This window comes from Entelurus aequoreus, linkage group LG19, assembly GCF_033978785.1.
Source record: "Entelurus aequoreus isolate RoL-2023_Sb linkage group LG19, RoL_Eaeq_v1.1, whole genome shotgun sequence".
Taxonomy (NCBI): domain Eukaryota; kingdom Metazoa; phylum Chordata; class Actinopteri; order Syngnathiformes; family Syngnathidae; genus Entelurus; species Entelurus aequoreus.
This window is the reverse complement of record NC_084749.1, coordinates 4,269,283-4,292,925: the sequence shown is the minus strand read 5'-3', so window position 1 is coordinate 4,292,925 and position 23,643 is coordinate 4,269,283. Positions and strand designations below refer to the sequence as shown.

The following is a 23,643-nucleotide window of genomic DNA, read 5'->3' as shown; positions in this document are numbered from 1 at the left end:
GTCCACACAAAAGGTGCATCCTTCCGATACTCACTGAGCTGAAGTCTTACAAGTGTTGCTGCCATCTCACGTCCAACCCACTGATAGGGATGTAACGATAAAGGGTATATTGATAACCACGGTAAAACTTGTCACCTTTAGTGTTATTGTTTTCAACTAAAATGATCGCAAAACAGGGATTAAGAACACTTTGATAAACTCACGGACAGGTGACACCGCTCGTTTACTGAATCAAGCGAGCGCTGGCGAGCTTAAAGGGGAAGTGCACTTTTTGGGGAATTTTGCCTATCGTTCACAATCATTATGTAAGACCTGACTATGGATGGATTTTTTTACTGCATTCTAATTATTAGCTAAATATGGGAGTCGTTCAATTCTGCCTATAGAACCTCTGAAAACATCCAAACACCTCCATTGAGGTTTTATATATTTGTAATGTAGTAACGGGCACATTTATAACATTCAATATTAACATATTTTGATCATTTTAAGCATATGCGATGCATTAACTTCAAAAACACATCACGTTTGTTTGTTTTTTCTCATCACTGATTACTACTCACTGCAGACTTCATGAGAGACTACAAACATAATAAAACATCACTTACTGTACAAGGTCTGCTGTCATTAGGATGCCTAGTGCTAGGATGTTCATATATTCCCATTTAGGTAAAGAATTACTCATAATTCTTGCAAAGAAACGAGGTGAAGGACGACGACAAGTGCTTATCGTGTCGTCTCGTCCTCGCCAGTTCCAGGTCCTATATGGCTGTCAACGTGTCCCGACTTGTTGGATTATATCAACAGCCGCCTTCTGTCCAGGTGAGAGGCAGCATTTATGATTTACAATAAACTTACAGGGAGCAGGGAAGCGAGGAAACAGCAGACAGCTCAATGATGTAAACATAGAGACACAGGAAGTGATCACAGCATCACTATAAATAGTTAGTCTGCGTTAGTGCTTATAACAACAATATCACTAATATTTGGTAATATTAAAGTCATGAAATGTAAATAGAGTATTGTTGGCACTTTTTGAATGGTTATTTATTGGATTTTATGGGCGGAATAGTGGAGCTCCTATTGGCTCCGCTGTAAGCAGACTTATTTTAATTTTACGCGTTAGAATGCATTAAAAAAAATCCATCCATCTTCATGTCTTTCAAAACGATTGTGAACGATAGGCAAAATTTCCAAAAAAGTGCAATTCCCCTTTAAATGCCATCATGAAAACAAGAGACATTAACAAATGAAAGATTATTGTGTGCAGACAAAGATTTTTGTGTAAGAGCTATCTCCTACCTGACTGGCGGAGAACAGACATGGCCCGGTCGAGGAACTTTATTTTGAAAGTTTCCCAGCCCGGCCGGCTGTTTATAGACCTGTCACACCAAGAAACTACGACAGCTCTGACAAACTGTCAGCAGGTACACAAAAAAACTTTCTCTGCACACAGGAATCCTGCACCTATCTATTTGACAAGACGTGACCAACGCAATCGATCTACTAAGAGACATTAATGTGGTTCTCCAATTAAAAAAGGACAATCCCCAATCTAAACGTGTATAAGCACATTACCGTCTGAGCAACTAAGATATACAATTGTGCAAGCTGTGCTCTCTTAGACAGACAGATTGATCGATACTTGAAGCAATATGACAACAGGAAGCGAATTTGCCTGACGTCACATAAATCAGACGTGATGCACTCAACAAAACTCTAACAAACTAAAACGGAAGAAGATAAACACATTTAAACACGCACAAAAAAATTATATTCCTTTTAAGTAGCTACAACAATATTTAACATATTTCTTCTGCCAATAAAGGATATTGTATGGCTATTTATTTATTGTATTTAATTTTTTATACAAAACTTGGTTATAGGTATGTATGTAATTTTTTATGACCTAAATGTAAACGTTTGTGTTTCACATGTAACCTTCCTCTGATATAATCCCCTCAAGACAAGTCAACACAAGCAGGGAAAATCAACAATAAATGTAAACAAAATTATAAAATCACATTGAACACTTAATACCTCTTAAAATGAAGATGCAAGAATAAGGAATATGCAAGAAATGCTCAATTAAGTGTAACAAAACAATGCAAAGTGTGAAAATGTAAACATAGAGAAACCTGAGAAGAACTATTTTCTGCAGGTTTAGTGCCAGGAAGTTACAGCAGTGCTCTAAAGGGTGAGCACGTAATTGAACGTATTGTTTATTGATATCAATTCAAGTCTATTGCGATATATATTGATTTAGTTTTATCGCCCGGACCTATGTGTAAGAGTACTTTTTTTCAACAATACCCTGATAAATTTGCTGACAGTAACCGTGATATGAAATGTTCATATCGTTACATCCCTACCCAGTGACAACACAAGTCCAGTGTTAAGTGTGTGTTTCCAAACACTACATCCGCGAGCAGTCCAGTCTGAAGCTCCCAGCTGTCTTCTCTGTGTATGCACTTAAGTAGCACATTTGCATGAGACGCAACAACAGGAAATGAATATTCCAGCTGCACTTAGGCTCAGAAAGAAACAGGAAGAGCGACTTAAGAAAAGCATGGGAACAAGTAACCGTGTTCTGAATTGATGGCGGCTGGAACGCAAACGAGCGCACATGTGAAGGTGACTGCGTGTCTCGCATTCTCGCACCTCGCCGTGGAGCACATGTCGTTGCAGCACCCGGGGGGGCTTGGAATGACGGCGTTTGGATGTTGGTCGGGGTCAAACTTGATGGCCAAGACTGAGCCTCTCAGCTGGCCGAGAGGAGGACTGTTCCTTTACTTTATTAAGCACTTAAGACCTTTAGCATATCAGTATGTGGAACTAAAACATGGAACGGATTAAGCAAAGAAGTCCAAAAGTGTCCTAATATGACCCACTTCAAGAAACTGTGCAAACTCAAAGTAATTACAAAGTACAAATCCTGATAAACAACTTGAACCTGACTGAAAATGAGATCTTATTCATAACTGACTCCACTATTAACCGTAAATACCAAACTATTTGCAACAATTTTCTCCCTACACTTTGAACCCTGCACCTTATAAAACGGTGCCGCTAATTTATGGATTTTTCTTCGCTGAAGGCCATAATGTAAATAGTTTTAAAAAAAACAAGCAAAGACACTGAAAAGTCAGTTATTATCGGTGCTATTGCGTCATCTTTTGGATGAGTTTGCTCACTGCCAATGCCGCGGTGTCTTTCCATTTAGTGCTTTCAACCGGAAGTAGAAGTGCTGTTCCGTCTTCAAGCCTTCCATAGCGTTTCTACTCATATGGATTCTTCGTTCATCACTACAAGCAACGTTTGTAAGTTTTACAATATAACAAACTGTTTATACTTACTAAACCGTCTCATGTGTGATGTCTGAAGGAGTGTTTTCATGCTTATTTGTACGTGCTATTGTAATGTAATCAAGCGAGCCTTGTTAGCATTAGCTAATATGTTATTATTAACATACAATGGCATTCTTTTTGTATTGTTTCAGTTTCACCAATTCCTCAGTATATTCACCAAGACGTCACTGTGGAGTTATTGAGTCTGTTTAGCTGATTGGAGAGCTAACTTCCACAGCTAGAGGGTTTGATCATCTGTTTTAATAGCACGTGTGACATATCTCTTTAGCGCTGCTCTAGTGGCTCCTTAGAGCTTTTTCAATGATACTTGTCCAGGGTGTACCCCGCCTTCCGCCCGATTGTAGCTGAGATAGGCTCCAGCGCCCCCCACAACCCCAAAGGGAATAAGCGGTAGAAAATGGATGGATGGATGGATGGAAAAAAATGGGAGAAAAAATATATTTTGTGTTTTAATATGGTTTCTGTAGGGGGACAAACATAACACAAACCTTCCTAATTTTTAGAAATCCCATTGTTTTTACTAAACATGCTTCAGTGATGAGAGTATTTGGCGAGCGCCATTTTGTCCTATGAATTTTGGCGGTCCTTGAATGCACTGTAGTTGTGTGGACTGTGACACAACAGTTTGTTTACATGCCGCAGAAAGACGTGTTTTTTTGCTACTCCTTCAATGTCTTATTTTGTCCACCAAACGTTTTATGCTGTGCGTGAATGCACAAAGGTGAGCTTTGTGAACCCGTTTTCAAACAATGGCAATAAAAACTCTTTTGATTTGTTGATGTTATTGACTTGTGTGAGTGCTAATCACGCATATTTGGTCAGTGCAAGACTGCGAGCTAACCGATGCTAACATGCTATCTAGGCTAGCTATATGTCCATATTGCATCATTATGCCTCATTTGTAGGTATATTTGAGCTCATTTAAATATCCTTAACTTCCTTTGTGTATTTAAATTATATTTGCATGTTTAATGACACATGATCTGTATGTAATATTGGCTGCATTGTTGTTCCAGACCACAGCAAATGTTACCCAGCTTGCAAAGATTGTAATAAACCCATTAGAAGAAGACAGCCAGTCCTTTTCCTTTAACTCGGACACACACATTCTAAGCCAGTAATTTCCGGGAGTTATCTCATCCTCTGAAACGCCTCCGTTTTATTAATGTTTTCCAATGTGGCTAAAATTTCTAGAATAAATATTACATTTCGACATCATGTGTTGCCTTTCTTGTGACACTTTTATAAGGCTTTTAATTTATTTCGGCTCAAGGCAGAATTATTTTCTGTATTTTTCAACATTTTGGGTTACCGACACCTGAGATAGTTGAGGACTAATCGACTCTTAAAAATAGTAGTTAGTTACAGCCCTACACTGTATGCATGTTTGAAATAAACTTACCAACAACTACTAAGTCATCTTAATGCTCACAACTTTTTAAAGAATCACCCTTTGTCTTATTTAAATTTGTTAGCATCTCCATCTTTTACTTGATGTCCTTTCTTGCGCTTCCTTCTTGTGTTGAGAGTCCGATGAACATTCTCTGTGCAGATAAAATTGATTCCTCATGCCTGACTCTTGCGAAATGTCATTCATAATTCTGTGTGATAGCTATGCGTGCGTGTGTGTGTGTGTGTTATCTGGCTGGCAAGTCACTCTGCAGGCTGACTACACACAGCAAAGTGGCCACTGACCTATTTGTAGCACAGACACAGAGAATGACAAATAAATCTGATTATAGCAAGCAGGCTGCGCTCCCCCGTGAATTAAAAAAACAAAACAAAAAAAACCTCCTCGGTCACACTGAGCATGAGCTGTCATTCACCCCTCTGGGCTTTTTTGAAATTGTATTTATCATTTTATTATTAGTCCCTGCATACTTAACCTTTAACTCACTTTGCATTTAACCTTTATTTCACTCTGGCAGCTCCATTAACGCCAGAGTCTGACAGCACTTGTAAAGGAACAGCCTTTGGAGCTGCATATAAAATGAAAGAAATTACAAAAGCACAAAGTAGCGAGTTGTCTCCAAGATCACCCAAGCAGCTGCATGTACGTTGAAAGTACACACAAGTGAGACAACATAATCAAGTTGATAGCAGACGGCGAAGTAGAGAGCAGATAAACATGAGGATGTGCTTACCGGATGCCTGCCCTGAGGGTACATGATCCCAGGAGAGGAGAGGCTTCCAGTCCGTTTGATGGCCAGGTTAGTCCCCTGGCCCTCCACTCCTCCGCCCTCCACTGGTTACACAAACAGAAAGTCCACTTCTTCTCTGAAAAATAAATACAAAGGCAGGCTCCTTTTTGGTCTTCTTGCAAATTTCAATCCGATGCTTGTTTATCCGAGAGTGTCATGAGACTTGTTCTCCTGTGATCAGTCAAGGTCCAAACATAGTGACATGACAGAATCACATCCAGGCTGCCCCACACCCATTCTTCTTGTCTGCGCCCGTCACATCTCCCGGTGCCCCTTCACCCGGTCATCCAATGACAGAAACATAAACACACAGATGGATGGTCTTCTTCTCTGCTGACACGCTGCTGCTGCAGGAGAGGAGGGAGAAGAACGCTGTGCAAGCTTTGTTTTGTTTTTAATATCAATGCGAGTGAGTGATAAAAAAGAGAGAAAAGCAGGAAAGAACAGCAGGTCAGGGAAGGATCCAGCGGGCTTTTCAGCAGCAAACCCTAGACTGTAATATATTGTGCCTGTTGGCTTCAACACAAACAGGACAGGCTGCTAAAGCTGCTCTTAAGGTGGACTGGGGAGATAGAAAAAGAGAGAGAGAGAGATGGATCTTCTTTCAGTTGTGGTCACACAGACAAAGCCATCAGTCATGCACAAAGACTGATAAGGAAGTGAGCTTCCAAACAAATGTTGCGACATTCATACACAGATTCATGCAGACTATCAGCAAACACACACAATCGTTAGTCAGGCTTGATAACACCATTCTTCACAGCGGGCGTCAGTTAAAACAAGGATTCTCACACTTTTTGGCACCGAAGAGACTTTTTCCAAGGACCCCCTAATAATCCTCATGGGAGTAAAAATAGTTGGATGCCATAGGAATTATTTATATTTCAGGCTAGGGCTGGGCAATAAAACAATGTCAATATATAGTGCAATAGACATGTCATCAATATCAACAAAAAAAGCGCTCGATAAAACGTTAATCACTTTTTTCTTCAGAAGAAGAAGAAACCAGAGGTCACGAAGCAAGGTTGGTTGCATGAACAAAGGCACTCGCTAATGAAGCAACGCAGGAAGTGGGAGTGACACGCTAACAAATATCAACTGTCAAGTTTGGTTGCGCCATCTTTGTTGTCCCGCTGTTCATTCTTCGCATGAAGTGAGAAGAGAAAGTCAAAATGAGTGATGCAGAAAGCGAAGAAATTGTGGATTAAAACGGAAAAGTTACCTCGACACTATGGCCAAGACCAAGACGCTTGTAATCAGTAATACCACACCACCTTAGCGCTCACCCTTGGGTGATAAAACAACATCAATATACATCACGATAGACAAGTAAACAATATCAATTAACAATGCGTATGATAAAATGTTTGATTTTTTGTTGTTTTTGTCGGAAGAAAGCGGAAGTTGCACAGCAAGGTTGGTTGCATGAACAAAGGCACTCGCTCTCTGGTAACCAAGCAACACAGAAAGTGATCACTGATTAGTGGGAGTCACACGCTGACAGCCAATCAGGTAACAGTATCAACTATCTATCTTGTTGTCTTGCTGCTGATTCTTTCTATGGACTGAGAAGAGAAAGTAAAAATGAAGAAATTGCGGATAAAACAGGAAAAGTCACCTGGACAGTATGGCAGTTTTTTGGAGATTTTTTAAAATAGACCGTAATCAGACCAATGTGGTCTGCAAATGATGCAAGGTGCTCATCCCCACCAAGACTGCTACTACCAAACCACCTTAGCTGCGCTCACCCTTTAGAGCACAGCTGTAACTTCCTGGCGGGTTTCTCTATGTTTACATTTTCACACTATTTTCTTACACTTTATTAAGCATTTCTTACATATTCCTTATTTTGCAGCTTCATTTTAAGCGGTTATTGTTAAGTCTTCAAGGTGATTTTACAATTTTGATTACATTGATTGAATGATTTCTATGATTGTGTTGACATTTTCTTTCCTCTTGGTCCTCATTTTCAATAGGTCATTGAAAATATCAATAATTATCTATATCGGCCAGAATAAAACAATTATATATCGTGATACAGTTTCCAGCCATATTGCCCTATTTAAGACTAAATATATCAGACCTGCTAAACAGAAATGACCTCCAACAAATTCATATTTTTAAACGACAAATCCTCAAGCGCACAGTGGCAAGACTTGAATTTTAAATAAAGTCAACTTTCTTTATTAAGCAGATGATGCCATTCGGGCTACATGGTAAATATCGGGCCGATATTAAAGATTATGACGTCAAACCGATAAATCCAAAACATTTAAAAATTGCTCCGTAACTGATTAAAACAGGGTTTAGATTATGTGGGACTTCTTTACTATTTCAGAGGAAAACTGTTTGTGTGCTATTTGCAGCAAATGTTCTGCAAACATTGCACTTCAACACATCAAACCTTATCAGCCACATGAAATACTAGCGTCACTGTGGCAGTGTTTTGCAGTCTACAAAGATGCATACTACTAAAGAAACTGCCTCAAAGAAAAGCCCAGGGTTTCTTTCCATCACCACGGTGTTTGAAAAGAGCAAAAAGTTTACCAGAGACGACGACGGCTAAATCAAGCTGTGATATCATCATGGAAATGATGGCGCTGGACGACAAGCCCTTTGTCGTTGAAGACACTAACTTTTGTCAAGACACTTCACCTCTGTGTAACTCTTTCTTACCTACAGCTGTACACAAACTGTACTTAAATCTAAAAAATAATACATAGAAATAAGTTGTTGGTATCGGTCTTGAAAAACAATAAGTTATCGGTATCGGCTTAAAAGAAAAAAGTATTGTGCAATCTTAAGACGCCATCGTTAAATGTGTATAATTAGCCATGCACATGTAATTTGCATGCACACTGTGGGAAATAATAAAATAAACATAAAAAGAAAATTAACTTCATTATGTTGCTTCTTTGTGTGTGTGTGTGTGTGTGTGTGTGTGTGTGTGTGTGTGTGTGTGTGTGTGTGTGTGTGTGTGTGTGTGTGTGTGTGAAGAGTTATACGTGCTTTCATGTAATAGCAGTGTTTCTAAACCATAGGGCCGGGCCCCTGTTGGGTCGCGAGCAACCCCTAGAGGGCTGCCAATAAATATCTGTTTCTCAGCTATGGTCCGTATGGGCAGCATACTCAGTTGTAATACACTTTTCCACAACTTGTGGCAGTAATGCCAATATCAAACAAACTGAAGAAGTCTTCAAGCTAAAGTCAGAGAAGTTTATTAAGTGCAAAAATAATGATTAAAGTGCTGAAGCTCTAGTGCAGGGGTGTCAAACGTACGGCCCGAGGGCCGGATCAGGCCCGCGAACAGGTTTTATTCGGCCCGCGGGATGAGTTTGCTAAGTATAAAAATGTACCTGAAATATTTGAATGAAAGAAACCGCTGTTCTAAATGTGTCCACTGGATGTCGCAATAGCAATTCTTTGTATCTTTGTAAATGATGCTACATATGTACAAAATAAACCACATGATGTTAGTACATCAGTCGAGGAAAATGAGCAAACAACATAAATAACATACTGTAATTTGATTTTGATATAATTTTTTTAATCTTGATAGATTGAAAATTGACACAAATGAGTTGACTGATGAACATTATCACATAATTTATACAGAAAATTTAAATAACTACAAATAAAGTATATATACCATTAACCGCAACAGGTAATTGTAAAATAACCCCAAAAACATTATGATTTGTACAATTTCCGAAAATGCTTGTTCTATTTTTAAACAAAGAAAACAATCTGAAGTTGTCTTTATTTTTAAGTTATCGTGCTGTGATTTTACCAGTCCGGCCCACTTGGAAGTAGATTTCTCTCCATGTGGCCCCCGATCTACAATAAGTTTGACACCCCTGCTCTAGTGTCATTTTAAACTTATATTTTTAATGACAGTATGTTTTGAAAACATTTTTATCATTTATCATTAACTTAGATTAAATATTTGTATTTTAGCCCTGTGCAGTTGTATGTAAATATATTTTCATTCAAGTTCATGAGTCCTGTCATTGTGAAGTATGTTTGATTAGTATTTATTTTTTCACAGTCTGACCTAAGCCTTGACAATAATCTTTGTGATTAACATGCTTTCATATCCTTTGACAACATTGTAAACCTGTTCAGTTGTAAGTAGGTTAGATATAATTATTCAATATGATTAAAATCAAGAGTAAGATAACCAAGTCAGTGTTAATATTTGAGTGGGACCCGAGGTTAAAAAGGTTAGGAAGTCGTGTGTTAGAGTCTCCAACAGTGTCCAATAAGACGAGAAAAAGCTGTTAGGTTAGTCATTTTCTGGACAAGACAATCTAGTAGGGGTGCAGGAAGGAATTGTATTTTATTTATTTTGACTCTAAATCCATTCTTAATTTTCAAGAATCTATTTTTTTTAAATAAATGTATATGCTCTGTCTGCGCTTACTCACTGTGCATATACATCAGCAGCCAAGAGGAGCGTTTGTAACCTATAACTTGTTTTTAAAAAAGGTTGTATTATATTTCATGGACTCATAATATATTGCAAGAATATATTGGAATGGAGAATAATGTTCATAAGAAACTCGACTCAGAATCGAATCGTCTCCCCAAAAATTGGAAGCAAATTGAATCGGGAGTTGTTATAAGATTCACATCCCTGCAATCGAGAGATCTAAATATTTGCTAGATATAGCGACAAAGTTGTCAGGTTGGCAACACCGATTATTCCTGCTATCTTCTTATTCTCTGGCAGACCAGATGTGTATGAGGTGTGTTAGGAAGCGGAGTTATGATGCCATCTGCTGTACAGAGTTGACAATACAAACTAACTTTATGAGCGAGGGTGTACAGGTAGCGCCAAATCTAAATGTATTTGTGACTGAACTGATAAACACTTATGATCAAACAAACATTAGGGCTGCACATCTTTTGGCGCCATACAATTTAACTTGATTCTTGGGGGTAACCATTCGATTCAGAATCGATTCTTGATTCAAAATCATCCATCCATCCATCCATTTTCTACCGCTTATTCCCTTCGGGGTCGCGGGGGGTGCTGGAGCCTATCTCAGCTGCATTCGGGCGGAAGGCGGTGTACACCCTGGATAAGTCGCCACCTCATCGCAGGGCCAACACAGATAGACAGACAACATTCACACACTAGGGACCATTTAGTGTTGCCAATCAACCTATCTTTTTTTAATAGCATTGGGTGTTAGTTCTATGATTAACTACATTCCTCCATAAAATAAACAGCTTTCATACATTTTTATAATTACTTAAAAAGAAAACTGGTTTTGTTCAATTAAATTCTACCCAAACATTTAATAAAGTCAAATACAAATAAGGCAAAAACAGGAAAATCCAACATATCACTTTTCTAAAGTAAATTTGTACAGTAAATATAGGCATCTACACTACCGTCCAAAAGTTTGGGGTCACCCAAACAATTTAGTGGAATAGCCTTCATTTCTAAGAACAAGAACAGACTGTGGAGTTTCAGATGAAAGTTCTCTTTTTCTGGCCATTTTGAGCGTTTAATTGACCCCACAAATGTGATGCTCCAGAAACTCAATCTGCTCAAAGGAAGGTCAGTTTTGTAGCTTCTGTAAGGAGCTAAAGTGTTTTCAGATGTGTGAACATGATTGCACAAGGGTTTTCTAATCATCAATTAGCCTTCTGAGCCAATGAGCAAACACATTGTACCATTAGAACACTGGAGTGATAGTTGCTGGAAATGGGCCTCTATACACCTATGTAGATATTGCACCAAAAAGCAGACATTTGCAGCTAGAATAGTCATTTACCACATTAGCAATGTATAGAGTGTATTTCTTTAAAGTTAAGACTAGTTTAAAGTTATCTTCATTGAAAAGTACAGTGCTTTTCCTTCAAAAATAAGGACATTTCAATGTGACCGGTAGTGTACCTCAACAATATGATGTGCTTGAGTAAAAAAAAAGTAAATAAATTAAAAATTTAAAAAAAAATGTTTTTGTTACAAATAAGAATCGCAATTAATCCGAAATTCTAATTTTTTGACAGCACTATCAAACATCAAAATCAATACATACGAACGCAATGCTCAAGGACAGTAAAAAATAATCTGTTTCTTTTTAACGGTTTACTTATTTACAACATTTTATGTCACAGTATTTAGAACCTTTCCATGAAGAGAGCACCAGTCTGGGCCAGAAGTCTTTTGGCGCTCCTCATAATGACTTGATCCTGGGCAGCCTTAGAACTTGATCAAACAGCTATTAATCCACAACACTGTTGAATTGGACGCAGCCTTGCCTTTTGGCACGCGGGCGCTGGGTTTCCAGTAAGACAGAAAGTGCATTTGATAACAAGAGGGTCAGCCAGAGGGCAGTCCTAAAAGTCTGAATTAAAGTCATGTACAAAGGTCCTATCATCCTATATGCAGTCCGTTAGCAAACATCTTCTAGGAAAATGCCTACTTGAACTAGCCTCCACTTTTAGAAGTCAAGAACACATAACTTGTTTACCCAAAACTCCTTGGAATATCATTTGAAATGTTGTGGCACAGTGCAAGGTCACCACATGACCTGAATATATGACAACCCTTTTGGAATGACTGTTAAATATAATTTCCTGGCTCCTGCACAATGGTTAGAAGACTGTTTCATTGTTCGTTATTATCAAGTTCGCCTCATAACGCCAACAAATACAGCGCTGACTTAACCTTTGACCCAAACAAACAGCGAAGAGATTGACTGTTGATACGACAACAATAAACGAGGAATTCCGCCTCGGCCTGTTTCACTTTGTAAAGAAATCCCAAACAAAGGAGTTCCCAAGGTTCACCACAACAGCCCAGTAGCATGGAAAATGGAAAAACCAAAGTGACTCCGTAAAAAAAAATCTCGGCAGTATTTTCAACCCAACCCTCTCGTTTAAAGTAGCAGTAGAGTGAAAAAAAATAGTTGACTTCATATGCTTAATTGTGTTTCATTGTATCCAATCAACCATATCCAATTGTACACAAAGTATGTGAAAATACCGTCTAAACATCACAAAATGCCACAAATTCAGTCAGCCATTTTGAATATTCCACTCGTCTTCGGTCATTTCCGTAGATTGACGTCACTGGAGTAACGCTTCTGCACTCTGACCATATTATCAGATTAGTCATACTGGAAATACGCAAAAATTAGAGAGAGATGTGCTGTTTTATGTAAAACATAAACACATACGTTTTTCTTTTTTGCGCATACGAAGTCGTAAATAAATACATACATAAAAAGTCAGCTAACAATGTAGTCAATGGGGGCTCTCTATTCTGCCCACAAAACCCGCCAACGATACTCTATATCATGGGTGTCAAACTCTGGCCCGCCGTGTAATTTCACTTGGCCCTTGAGGCAATATGAAATTAACACTAGAGCTGGCCCGCCGATTATATTCAGCGGCGGTGCCGCGGTAACACCGCATCCACCGCTAATTTCTCAAATTTCGGTGCCCCTCCCAAAAAAATCGCCACGTCCGCTTTTCACCCAGTCCAGCGAATGCTGGCCCAGTCACATAATATGTGCGGCTTCAGCACGCACACACACATGAATGCAAGCATACTTAGCCAACAGCGATACAGGTTACACTGACGGTGCTGGTATAAATAACTTTAACACTGTTAACACCGTAACACAACATAAACACAACAAAACAAATACCCAGAATCCCATGGAGCCCTAACTTTTCCGGGCTGCAATATACACCCCCGCCCCCCCAACCCCGCCCACCTCAACCGACGCACGGAGGGAGGGGGGTGGGGGGGTTTGGTGATAGCGGGGGTGTATATTGCAGCCCAGAAGAGTTAGGGCTGCATGGGATTCTGGGTATTTGTTCTGTTGTGTTTATGTTGTGTTACTGTGCAAAAGTTCTACCGAAATGTGTTTGTCATTCTTGTTTGGTGTGGATTCACAGTGTGGCACATATTTCTAACGCCTGTACTGGCCCACCTACACTGGCTCCCGGTACACTTCAGGTGCAACTTCAGGTTTTATTGCTTACGTACAAAACACTAAATGGTTTAGCACCATCTTATCTTGCTGATTGTATTCTGTCCTATGTTCTACCGTGAAATCAATCAGCTTATTAATGACCCCCAGAGACCTAAAAAAAACCAACAATTTTTTTGGGCTCCAGTATTCTGGGATGCCCTACTAGAACAGTTCAAGATTCTACCTGAGTAGATATATTTAAGTACCACATTAAAACTTATATATATACTCTAGCCTTTAAATAGACCCCCTTTAGACCAGTTGATCAGCTGCTTTTCTTTTCCCCCACTACTGCCTGGAGAGGATACCAGGTGGCCACGGCTAATTTCTGGAGAGGTACCAGTCTGGTGGAGGTTCTAACTTACCCGAATGAAGACCCAAATAGACCACTGGTGGTACCACTCTTCCATGCACAGCTATAGACGTCTCTATGTAGCTGACTGGATGAGCCTAGAAGAAGATACACTCTCCCCATGACTATCTGTTGGATTCCCAATGGACCGGACTCCCACTTTATCTAATAATTTAACAATTAACGTATTTTCTGGACTAGCGCACTGGGATATAAGCCGCACCCGCTACATTTTAGAAGAAAAACATATTTTCAATATATTACCGTACCGGATTATAAGCCGCATATATAAATGTTGTCAAATGAGTTGTTAGAAATGTTTATTCTGCCTAAATTTTGTAAACGTTTATTTACATACCTTAGTTGTTTTCAAACGGTGTCTGTAACACGGCAGTAAAACGGCTCATCAAACAAAACAGAAGTCATCGTCATGGATCCACTAGCTGCGGAAGCTAGCTCTCCGATCAGCTAAACAGACTCAATAACTCCACGGTGAAGTTTTGGTGAATTGCGAGACTGAAACAAAACAAAACAAAAGAATGTCATTTCAAGTTAAAAGCATGTGAGCAGCATTTGAAAAAAAAAAAAGAGGACACTTTCTATCTGTACAAAGTGCTGCCACGCAAACCCAGAAAAAAAAATTTCAAATCAAGACTACATTTCCTGCAATAGGGTGCATTTCTACTCTAAATTTGACCTTTAGATTTATTGTCATCTACCAACATCGATTGGTTGGTTTTTTTACACTTACAAGTCCCATGTAATGTACCACACTCGTTTAGTAAATAATTGACTAACATTATTATCATTGAAAATGTCATGTAAACAAATTCTATAACATGCAAACAAATACGTAACTCCATTTGGCAACTCAGGTAATATATATGACATTTGTTTACATCAGTCACGTCAAAAATATACCTTCTCGCTGGCTACTTATAAATATTCTAGAACAGTGGTTCTTAACCTGGGTTCGATGGAACCCTAGGGGTTCGGTGAGTCGGCGCAGGTCAAAACACACCCGACTCATCGTGTAAATAAAAACTTCTCCCTATCGGCGTATTACGGATACGACAACAGCAGAAGTCAGACTGAGTTGCAGGTGTGTCATTTGTTGTGAGTTTATGCACTGTGTTGGTTTTGTTGTTTGAACAAGGTGATGTTCATGCACGCTTCATTTTGTGCACCAGTAAAAAAAACATGGTAACACTTTAGTATGGTGAACATATTGACCATTAATTAGTTGCTTATTAACATGCAAATTAGTAACATATTGGCTCTTAACTAGTCATTAAGTACTTATTAATGCCTTAATCGGCATGACCTTATTATAACCCTAACCCTCTAACCCTAACCCTAACCAAATAACTCTAAATTAAGTTTTTGTTACTTAGAATATGTTCCCCTAGTGTCCAAAAAACTCTAAATTAAGTCTTTGTTACTTAGAATATGTTCCCCATACTAAAGTGTTACCAAAAACATATAATAACTTTGTCTTGAATTTGAAAAAAAAGGAGGGTTCAGTGAATGTGCATATGAAACTGGTGAGGTTCGGTACCTCCAACAAGGTTAAGAACCACTGCTCTAGAACTACAACTGGTGTGGAACCAACAGTGTTGGAATTGTCATCATCCAAAAATGATTAGCAGCAAAGCAGAAAGCCGTCAGCATTGTGGCTCACAGAGCGAATGCAGAAGACAGCAAGTAAGATAGCTGGATTATGCTAAGGATGCTAACGAGAGAGCTTGTTTCAGCGCCCTGTCCAGCAATTCAGTGCACCGTTTAGGCAAGAGGAACAGTGAGTACCTGCGGCTGATGCCAATGTTCAACAAATTTAGTTTAGATCATATTCTTTTGATATTGTATTGGATTTACATAATTCACATATAGAACTTTTGTTACTGTTAGACTTTCGGTCGGACGGGTTTTCACGGGACCCATTTGCGTTTGTGTTGTGTGTTGTTGCACTGAGAAGCTACAAATGTATAGATAGTGCTCGATTGCTGAAAACAAAAAGTCTGAATGCCATTAAAACAATCAGCTTCATCTTTTCAATCAATCAATCAAAGTTTACTTATTTAGCCCTAAATCTCAAGTGTCTCAAAGGGCTGCACAAGCCACAACGACATCCTGGGCTCAGATCCCACATCAGGGCAAGAAAAAAACTCAACCCAATGGGATGACAATGACAAACCTTGGAGGGGAACGCAGATGTGGGGACCCCCCTGGGCGACCGGTGCAATGGACATCGAGTGGATCTAGCATAATAGTGTGAGTGTCCAGTCCATAGTGGATCTAGTTAATAGTGTAATTGTCCAGTTCATAGTGGACTGGACACTTTTGACACTCTTCCTTTAACTCCTGTCCTTACACGCTACAATATTTTATTTTAAAAATGCGGAAGTGATATTTTGAAGCAAAAATTAATGTTTAAAAACGCAGATTTCTGCATTTTCGCGGACATTTCACATGCCTGAACTTAATAATACTAACAAAGACACTTGTAAATGTGTAAGCATATTAGCTAATGGAAATGAGGCTAGCTTGATTACATTACGAGAGCACGTACAAATATGTATGAAAACACTCCTACAGACATCACACATGGGACGGTTTAGTAATTAAGAATTGCTTTAGTTATATTGTAAAACTTACAAACCTTGCTTGGAGTGATGAATAAAGAATCCTTTCGAGCAGAACCGCTATGGACGGTTGTACTTCTGGTTCAAGGCATTAAAACAGGAAGTATATTTTCAACCCGCAAAACCTGCAGTGAGGGAACTTTTCCAAAAAATGGCGCCGTTGCACAAACACACAATTTCAGTGTCTCTGCTTGGGTTTATTGAAAACTATGGAACACAAAATATTATGGCCATTAGCGAAGCAAAATACATAAATTAGCCGTACTGTTTTATAAGGCCGCAGTGTACAAAGCGTAGGAAAAAAGTAGTGGCTTATAGCTTGGAATTTACGGTAGTAATTTAAACAATATTAATATAACAATTCAATAACTGTACCTACTCGACATCCATTGCAGCCGATCACTTTACATCTGGGATTCCTTCTCAAGGTTTCTTCTTTTTCCCCATTTGTTTCTTGCTTTTTGTTTTTCCTTGCCCGGATGTGGGTTTAGATCCGGGGATGTAGTTGTGAGTTTGTGAAGCCCTTTGAGACGCTCATAATTAAGGACTATATAAATAAAATGTGATTTATTGATTGATGCATTCCACGATGTGTGTTACTTTAATCATATTATAAATAAAACAACAAGGGTGATGGGTCAAATGCAGAGAATAATTTCGCCACACCTAGCGTGTGTGTGTGTGTGTGTGTGTGTGTGTGTGTGTGTGTGTGTGTGTGTGTGTGTGTGTGTGTGTGTGTGTGTGTGTGTGTGTGTGTGTGTGTGAGACAATCATTGGTACTTTAACTTAACATTTTTAGAAACATAGTAAAGATAAAGAGTAGGTTGTGAAGCGAGTGTCTTAAAGGGGAACCACACTTTTTTGGGAATCTTGCCTACCATTCACAATTTGTGTGTAAGACAAACACATTTTTCTTTTATAATCCACTCCAACTGGTAAATAAACACTAACAAAAGTCAGCTAACAATGGAGCCAATTAAAGTTGCTCCAGTCCACCTATAAAGAGCTCTAAAAACGTTCAAAAACTTCCATCAAGGTTTTATATACACACTGTAAGTATACATATAGGGTAGAAACATGCACTATTATAATAACATGTAATAGGAGCCATTACCTCCCTGCTTGGCACTCAGCATCAAGGGTTGGAATTGGGGGTTAAATCACCAAAAATTATTCCCGGGCTCGGCCATCGCTGCTGCTCACTGCTCCACTCACCTCCCAGGTGGTGAACTAGGGAATGGGTCAAATGCAGAGGACACATTTCACCACACCTAGTTGTCATTGGTACTTTAACTTACCTATTTTGCTCATTTTAAGAATACGGTGGTGTATTTTTTGGTGGAGGACAGAGTAAAACAACTTGCACTGAGCCTAGTCTATAAAATCCGCTACACCTCCCTGATACCGAAGTACATGTCAAACTACTTCCATAACGTAAATGACCGCCATAACCACAACACCAGGGGGAGCTCCACTAACCACGTTAAACCCAGATTCCGAATTAACAAAGGTCTTAACTCATTATCTTTCTATGCCACATCAATGTGGAATGCACTCCCAACAGGTGGAAAAGAAAGTGCATCTCTATCCTCCTTCAAAACCGCACTAAAAGAACACCTCAAGGCAACTTCAACCCTAAACTAACACCCTCCCCCCACCACATCCCACCTCCCCGGATTGTAAATAATCAAATGTATATACTGGTTCTTATGCTTTCTGAGCTCACTATGTTCACTGCTCGCTGTACATATCCTACCAAGTCACACCTACACTGTTTCAATGTCCATTTCTCAGAAGATATAATTGTTGATGACTGAAGTACCGTATTTTTTTCGGAGTATAAGTCGCTCCGGAGTATAAGTCGCACCGGCCGAAAATGCATAAGAAAGAAGGGAAAAAACATATAAGTCGCACCGGAGTATAAGTCGCATTTTTGGGGGAAATGTATTTGATAAAAGCCAACAGCAAGAATAGACATTTGAAACGCAATTTCAAATGTCTAAAGAATAGTGAACAGGCTGAATAAGTGTACGTTATATGAGGCATAAATAACCAACTGCTATGTTAACGTAACATATTATGGTAAGAGTCATTCAAATAACTATAACATATAGAACATGCTATACGTTTACCAAACAATCTGTCACTCCTAATCGCTAAATCCCATGAAATCTTATACGTCTAGTCTCTTACATGAATGAGATCAATAATATTTGGTATTTTACGGTAATGTGTTAATAATTTCACACATAATTCGCTCCTGAGTATAAGTTGCACCCCCGGCCCAACTATGAAAAAAACTGCGACTTATACATACTTATATATATAACCTAACCCCCCGCCCCAACCCCCTCCACATTCCACCACCCGGATTGTAAATAATGTAAATAATTCAATGATGATGAACTTGTGTGATGACTGTATTATGCTGATAGTATATATTTGTACCATGAATTGATTAACGTGGACCCTGACTTAAACAAGTTGAAAAACTTATTGGGGTGTTACCATTTAGTGGTCAATTGTACGGAATATGTACCGTATTTTCCGCACTATAAAGCGCACCGGATTATAAGGCGCACCTTCAATGAATGGCCTATTTTAAAACTTTGTTCATATATAAGGCGCATAGATTAGACGCTACAGTAGAGGCTGGGGTTACGCTATGCATCCATTAGATGGAGCTGCGCTAAAGGGAATGTCAACAAAACAAATAGTGATTGTACTGACACTTCTACTTGCTGCTCTCTGTTCAACAACCCACTGTTCCAGTTTGTCCTCCAACTGTAGCCATCTCGCTTTGTTCCCTCGGAAACTCTGTTTAGTCTTCTTTACTTGGCGCAGGTCATCATGTTGCTTCCTCCACTTCCGCACCATTGATTTGTTAATGTTAAATTCCCTCGCTGCTGCTCTATTCCCGTGTTCTATTGCGTGACTGATCGCCTATAGTTTAAACTCTGCGTCGTAAGCGTGTCTCTTAATAGGAGACATTTTTGGGTCTTTACGGTAAGCAGCCGCCGACTTCATTTTCCCCCGTAGAAGAAGAAGTTCTTCTTCTACGGTAAGCAACCGTAGAAGGGGGAAAATGAAGTCGGCGGCTGCTTTCCTTTGTTGCGAGACCTGTTGTGGCTCAATATTGGTCCATATATAAGGCATTATAAGGCGCACTAGTGATGGGTCCGGCAACACCGATGCATCGGCGCATGCGTCGAGCTCATAGAGCAAAACCCTGTGTCGGTGCACGTACCGTTTTTAGAAAGTCACGTGACCAATCATGAGCTGTTTTGGTCACGTGACCGATACACGAACTGTGTCGCACTCCCGCCTCCTCTGTGCCCTGTAAGTGGGTCTTTTCTACAGCCGGAGAAATAATAACTAAGAAGAGACGACTGAAGTGTTGATACCAACCAAACCTAAACCCCCCTCCATATCCCACACCCCGGATTGTAAATAATTCAATGTATATACTCTGATGATTATCTTGTGTGATGACTGTATTATGATAATAGTATATATCTGTATCATGAATCAATTTAAGTGGACCCCAACCTAAACAAGTTGAAAAACTTATTGGGGTGTTACCATTTAGTGGTCAATTGTACGGAATATGTACTGTACTGTGCAATCTACTAATAGAAGTCTCAATCAATCAATGAAAGAAATCGTCTAAAATGTAATACTTTCGAAAAACTTTTTTTTTTTTTAAATAAAAATATGTAAAAAATTAATTTAAAAAAATCCCAGTCCACAAACATCCACATTCACAACACGTTCTCTTAGATTTACATGTAATGATAAATGTTCACATTTTTTATTGACTGTATCTAAAAAAGATTCAAATATATTTTTATTTAAATGAAGATATGAAATAATCCTAAATGAAATACAATGACTTGGTTTATATTATTGTATATACTAGGTCATAAAATCAGTGTCAGTTGAGTCGGTCCATAGGTTGCCTGTAGGGATTTTTAATGTCCAGCAGATGTCAGTATTTAGTGACACAGTATCGACACAGCATCAATACAGTTTTGCGACGCCTCATCAACCCATCACTAAGGCGCACTGTCAGCTTTTGAGGAAATTGGAGGTTTTTAGGTGCGCCTTATAGTGCGGAAAATACGGTACTGTACTGTGCAATCTACTAATAAAAGTTTCAAACAATCAATCAATCAATCTCTGATACTCGGTTAATATTCCTGTCACGGGACGTAAATGGAGTACTGTTGGCGGTTTCCGGGCGGAATAATGTCAGTATTGTTAGCCACCTCGTACTTGCCGTATATTACGAGATATAATGCGTTCAAAGCAAGAACAACATACATGTTGTTGTCTTACATAAGGATTGTGAATGATAGGCAACATTCCAAAAGAGTGCAGTTCCCCTTTAAGAGACCAAAAGCCACTGAACAAAACTAGAATTCTATTTTTACATTGGAAAGTAGTAACATTAATACCTTGGGCAAATCACTCCAAATAATATTTGAGCTAAGCACTTGCCTAGCAGCTTACGATGCTACTATAGTAGCATGCTAGCGCAGCTCTTCGCTAACAACGATTCTAATGAGTGCACTTGTGTGGACTTATTAATGTCTTACAAAACAACTTAATATGTAGAATAAATATATTGGAACACTTATGTCCGTGTGACGCCACCAAAAGTGACGATTAAAACTACGTCACCTGTTTAGCGGGACAGTTCCACGTGCTTCCACTTCCTGTCTGCGGCCATTACAAGCTTCCGGAAGCACGTGACGACTCCTTCGAGAACCTTCCACGTCTCAATTGAGTCGTCCTCGCGCACACTTCAGGCTGCTGCTAATGTTCAGTTCCACCTTAAAAAAAAAAAAAAGCTCTATTTGCCGGGAGTCTCTGCTGCCGCGCTGATTGGACGGGGGCAAAACTGCTACGACCAATAGCCATCGCAGGTACCCCACGTTGTGTCTGACGTCACCGTAAAGGCTGGCCAATGGTAGCAAAGAAGCATCTGTAGGCTGAGTAAGGGAGGGGGTTTGATGAGATGAAGGGGATTGTGGGTATTGTAGTTCCAACCAAACACTCACTACTAACTGTAGAACACACTAAGCAGCGTCTGGGACTACAATTATTCACATAAACCTCTTTTGGGGCTAAAACTGAAAAACTGAGGCATAGATAAGAGGCCATTCTAAAAATACTTTTAAAAAGGGGAATAAACATAACAAAGTGGAACAAACAGGTGAATATTAACAAGAATAAGACTCTAAAAACACAAAGCTGCCATGCAGTCTGTTTTTTTCTTCATAACTCATTACTCAAAAAATTATAATAAATCAAAATCACTGTTGTTATGAATTATTTTAATCATTCAGGGGTCCAATTACTTCACATTGATTGATTGATTGATATATTTCTATTTCAAATATGCATAAAAACAAGAGCAAGCCAGATCCAACACAGTGCTATAGCCTTAACAGCCATTATAACTAAATGAAAACAATGGAGAATAAAAAACGAAAACAAATGAGCATTCGACTTTATTTTTTATTTATTTTTATTTTTTTACATATTTCAAAAGGAGTGAGAAGAAGTTTACACTTATTTAATCCCACCCCTTTTCTTTAAATCATAAATTACTCTGAGCTAGAACTACCTGTTCACTCTATGTACAAACTTCATGAACTTGTACATACATGAATTATAGATGTATACATACATATGCACACTACACACATACATAGCCACACCATTACCACTAGTGATCCTGGAAATGGTATCATGCCACCACAGCAGCATCAAATATTCCACTTTTTAATGTGTTTATTTATTTGGAGGGGGTTGAGAGGTCAATATTGCATATTTTGTGTGTTTGCCATGTAGAAAACTATGTTTTCTTTGACAAAAAGGGCATAAAACAAAACAAAAAAACATTTAAAATATATATACTATCAGATATATATACTATCATCATAATACAGTCATCACACAAGATAATCTCATTGAATTATTTACATTTTTTACAATCAGGGGTGTGGGGGGGGGGTAGGATATGGACAGCAAGTAGTGGACATAGAGAGAGAGAGAGAGAGAGAGAGAGAGAGAGAGAGAGAGAGAGAGAGAGAGAGAGAGAGAGAGAGAGAGCTCACAAAGCACACACACACACACACGTGAAGCATGGGCATTCCTACAAACAAATGTAAACCTTGTGGTGTGTGTGTGTGTGTGTGTGTGTGTGTGTGTGTGTGTGTGTGTGTGTGTGTGTGTGTGTGTGTGTGTGTGTGTGCGTGCGTGCGTGCATGCGTGCGTGTGTGTGTGCGTGTGTGTGTGTGTGTGTGTGCGTGCGTGCGTGCGTGCATGCGTGCGGGTGTGTGTGTGTGTGTGTGTGTGTGTGTGTGTGTGTGTGTGTGTGTGTGCGTGCGTGCGTGCGTGCGTGTGTGTGTGTGTGTGTGTGTGTGTGTGTGTGTGTGCGTGCGTGCGTGCGTGCGTGCGTGCGTGCGTGCGTGTGTGTGTGTGTGTGTGTGTGTGTTAGTAAATGTAGGCCATGTAAAGGAGCGGCGTGACACAATTAGCTCCACATCCAACTTCTTTCCTGCTGCCGGGGGCGCAGGAAAGAAGCGTGTCAGTGGTGCATGTCCACCTTGACATAAATAATATTGTTGTGTTGACATTTATTCAACACTTTATAGCAAACAAACAAGAATTGTAGAGCAGTGGTGTCCAAAGTGGGCTCCGGGGTCATTTGTGGCCCGCAGTTAATTTTTAATGGCCCTTGGCATATTCTAAGAATACTATTAAAAAAAAAACAAGTGTTCCAAAAGTGGAATAAAAGAGCAAACAGGTGAGATGTAACGAGAAAAAGTTGCAATGTTGGCTCAAAGCTGACATGCTTTAAAACTGTCAGAAAATAATAATGAATCAAAAATCATTGTTGTCATGAATGATTGACATATTTAAGGCTCCAGTGACTTCACATCAAATATTACACTTTCAAACATTTTTTGTGGAAAATATTGCATGTACTTGCCATTTTAAATCTAGGATTTCTTTGACAAAAAAGGCATAAAAAAAACATGAAAAACACAATCTTAAAATTGATGGATA

At 39.2% G+C, this 23,643-nt stretch overlaps 1 protein-coding gene across 9 annotated transcripts in view; it reads right to left on the bottom strand.

The window, feature by feature from the left end:
* tle2b (TLE family member 2, transcriptional corepressor b) overlaps nt 1-21,386 on the bottom strand; it is a 176,469-nt gene extending 155,083 nt beyond the window's left edge. For 4 of the 9 annotated variants that reach the window (XM_062027695.1, XM_062027700.1, XM_062027702.1 and 1 more), the window contains exons 1-4: nt 21,247-21,386; nt 17,678-17,793; nt 14,280-14,437; nt 5,513-5,645 (exon numbers count right to left, since the gene is read on the bottom strand). In XM_062027695.1, the coding sequence (XP_061883679.1) occupies nt 5,513-5,536 (24 nt within the window). In that variant the 5' untranslated portion in view covers nt 5,537-5,645; nt 14,280-14,437; nt 17,678-17,793; nt 21,247-21,386. Of the gene's footprint in view, nt 1-5,512; nt 5,646-14,279; nt 14,438-17,677; nt 17,794-21,246 lie in introns of those variants that run through there. The other 5 variants (XM_062027698.1, XM_062027696.1, XM_062027699.1 and 2 more) reach the window with 5 other exon arrangements.
* Nucleotides 21,387-23,643: the final 2,257 nt, after the last annotated feature.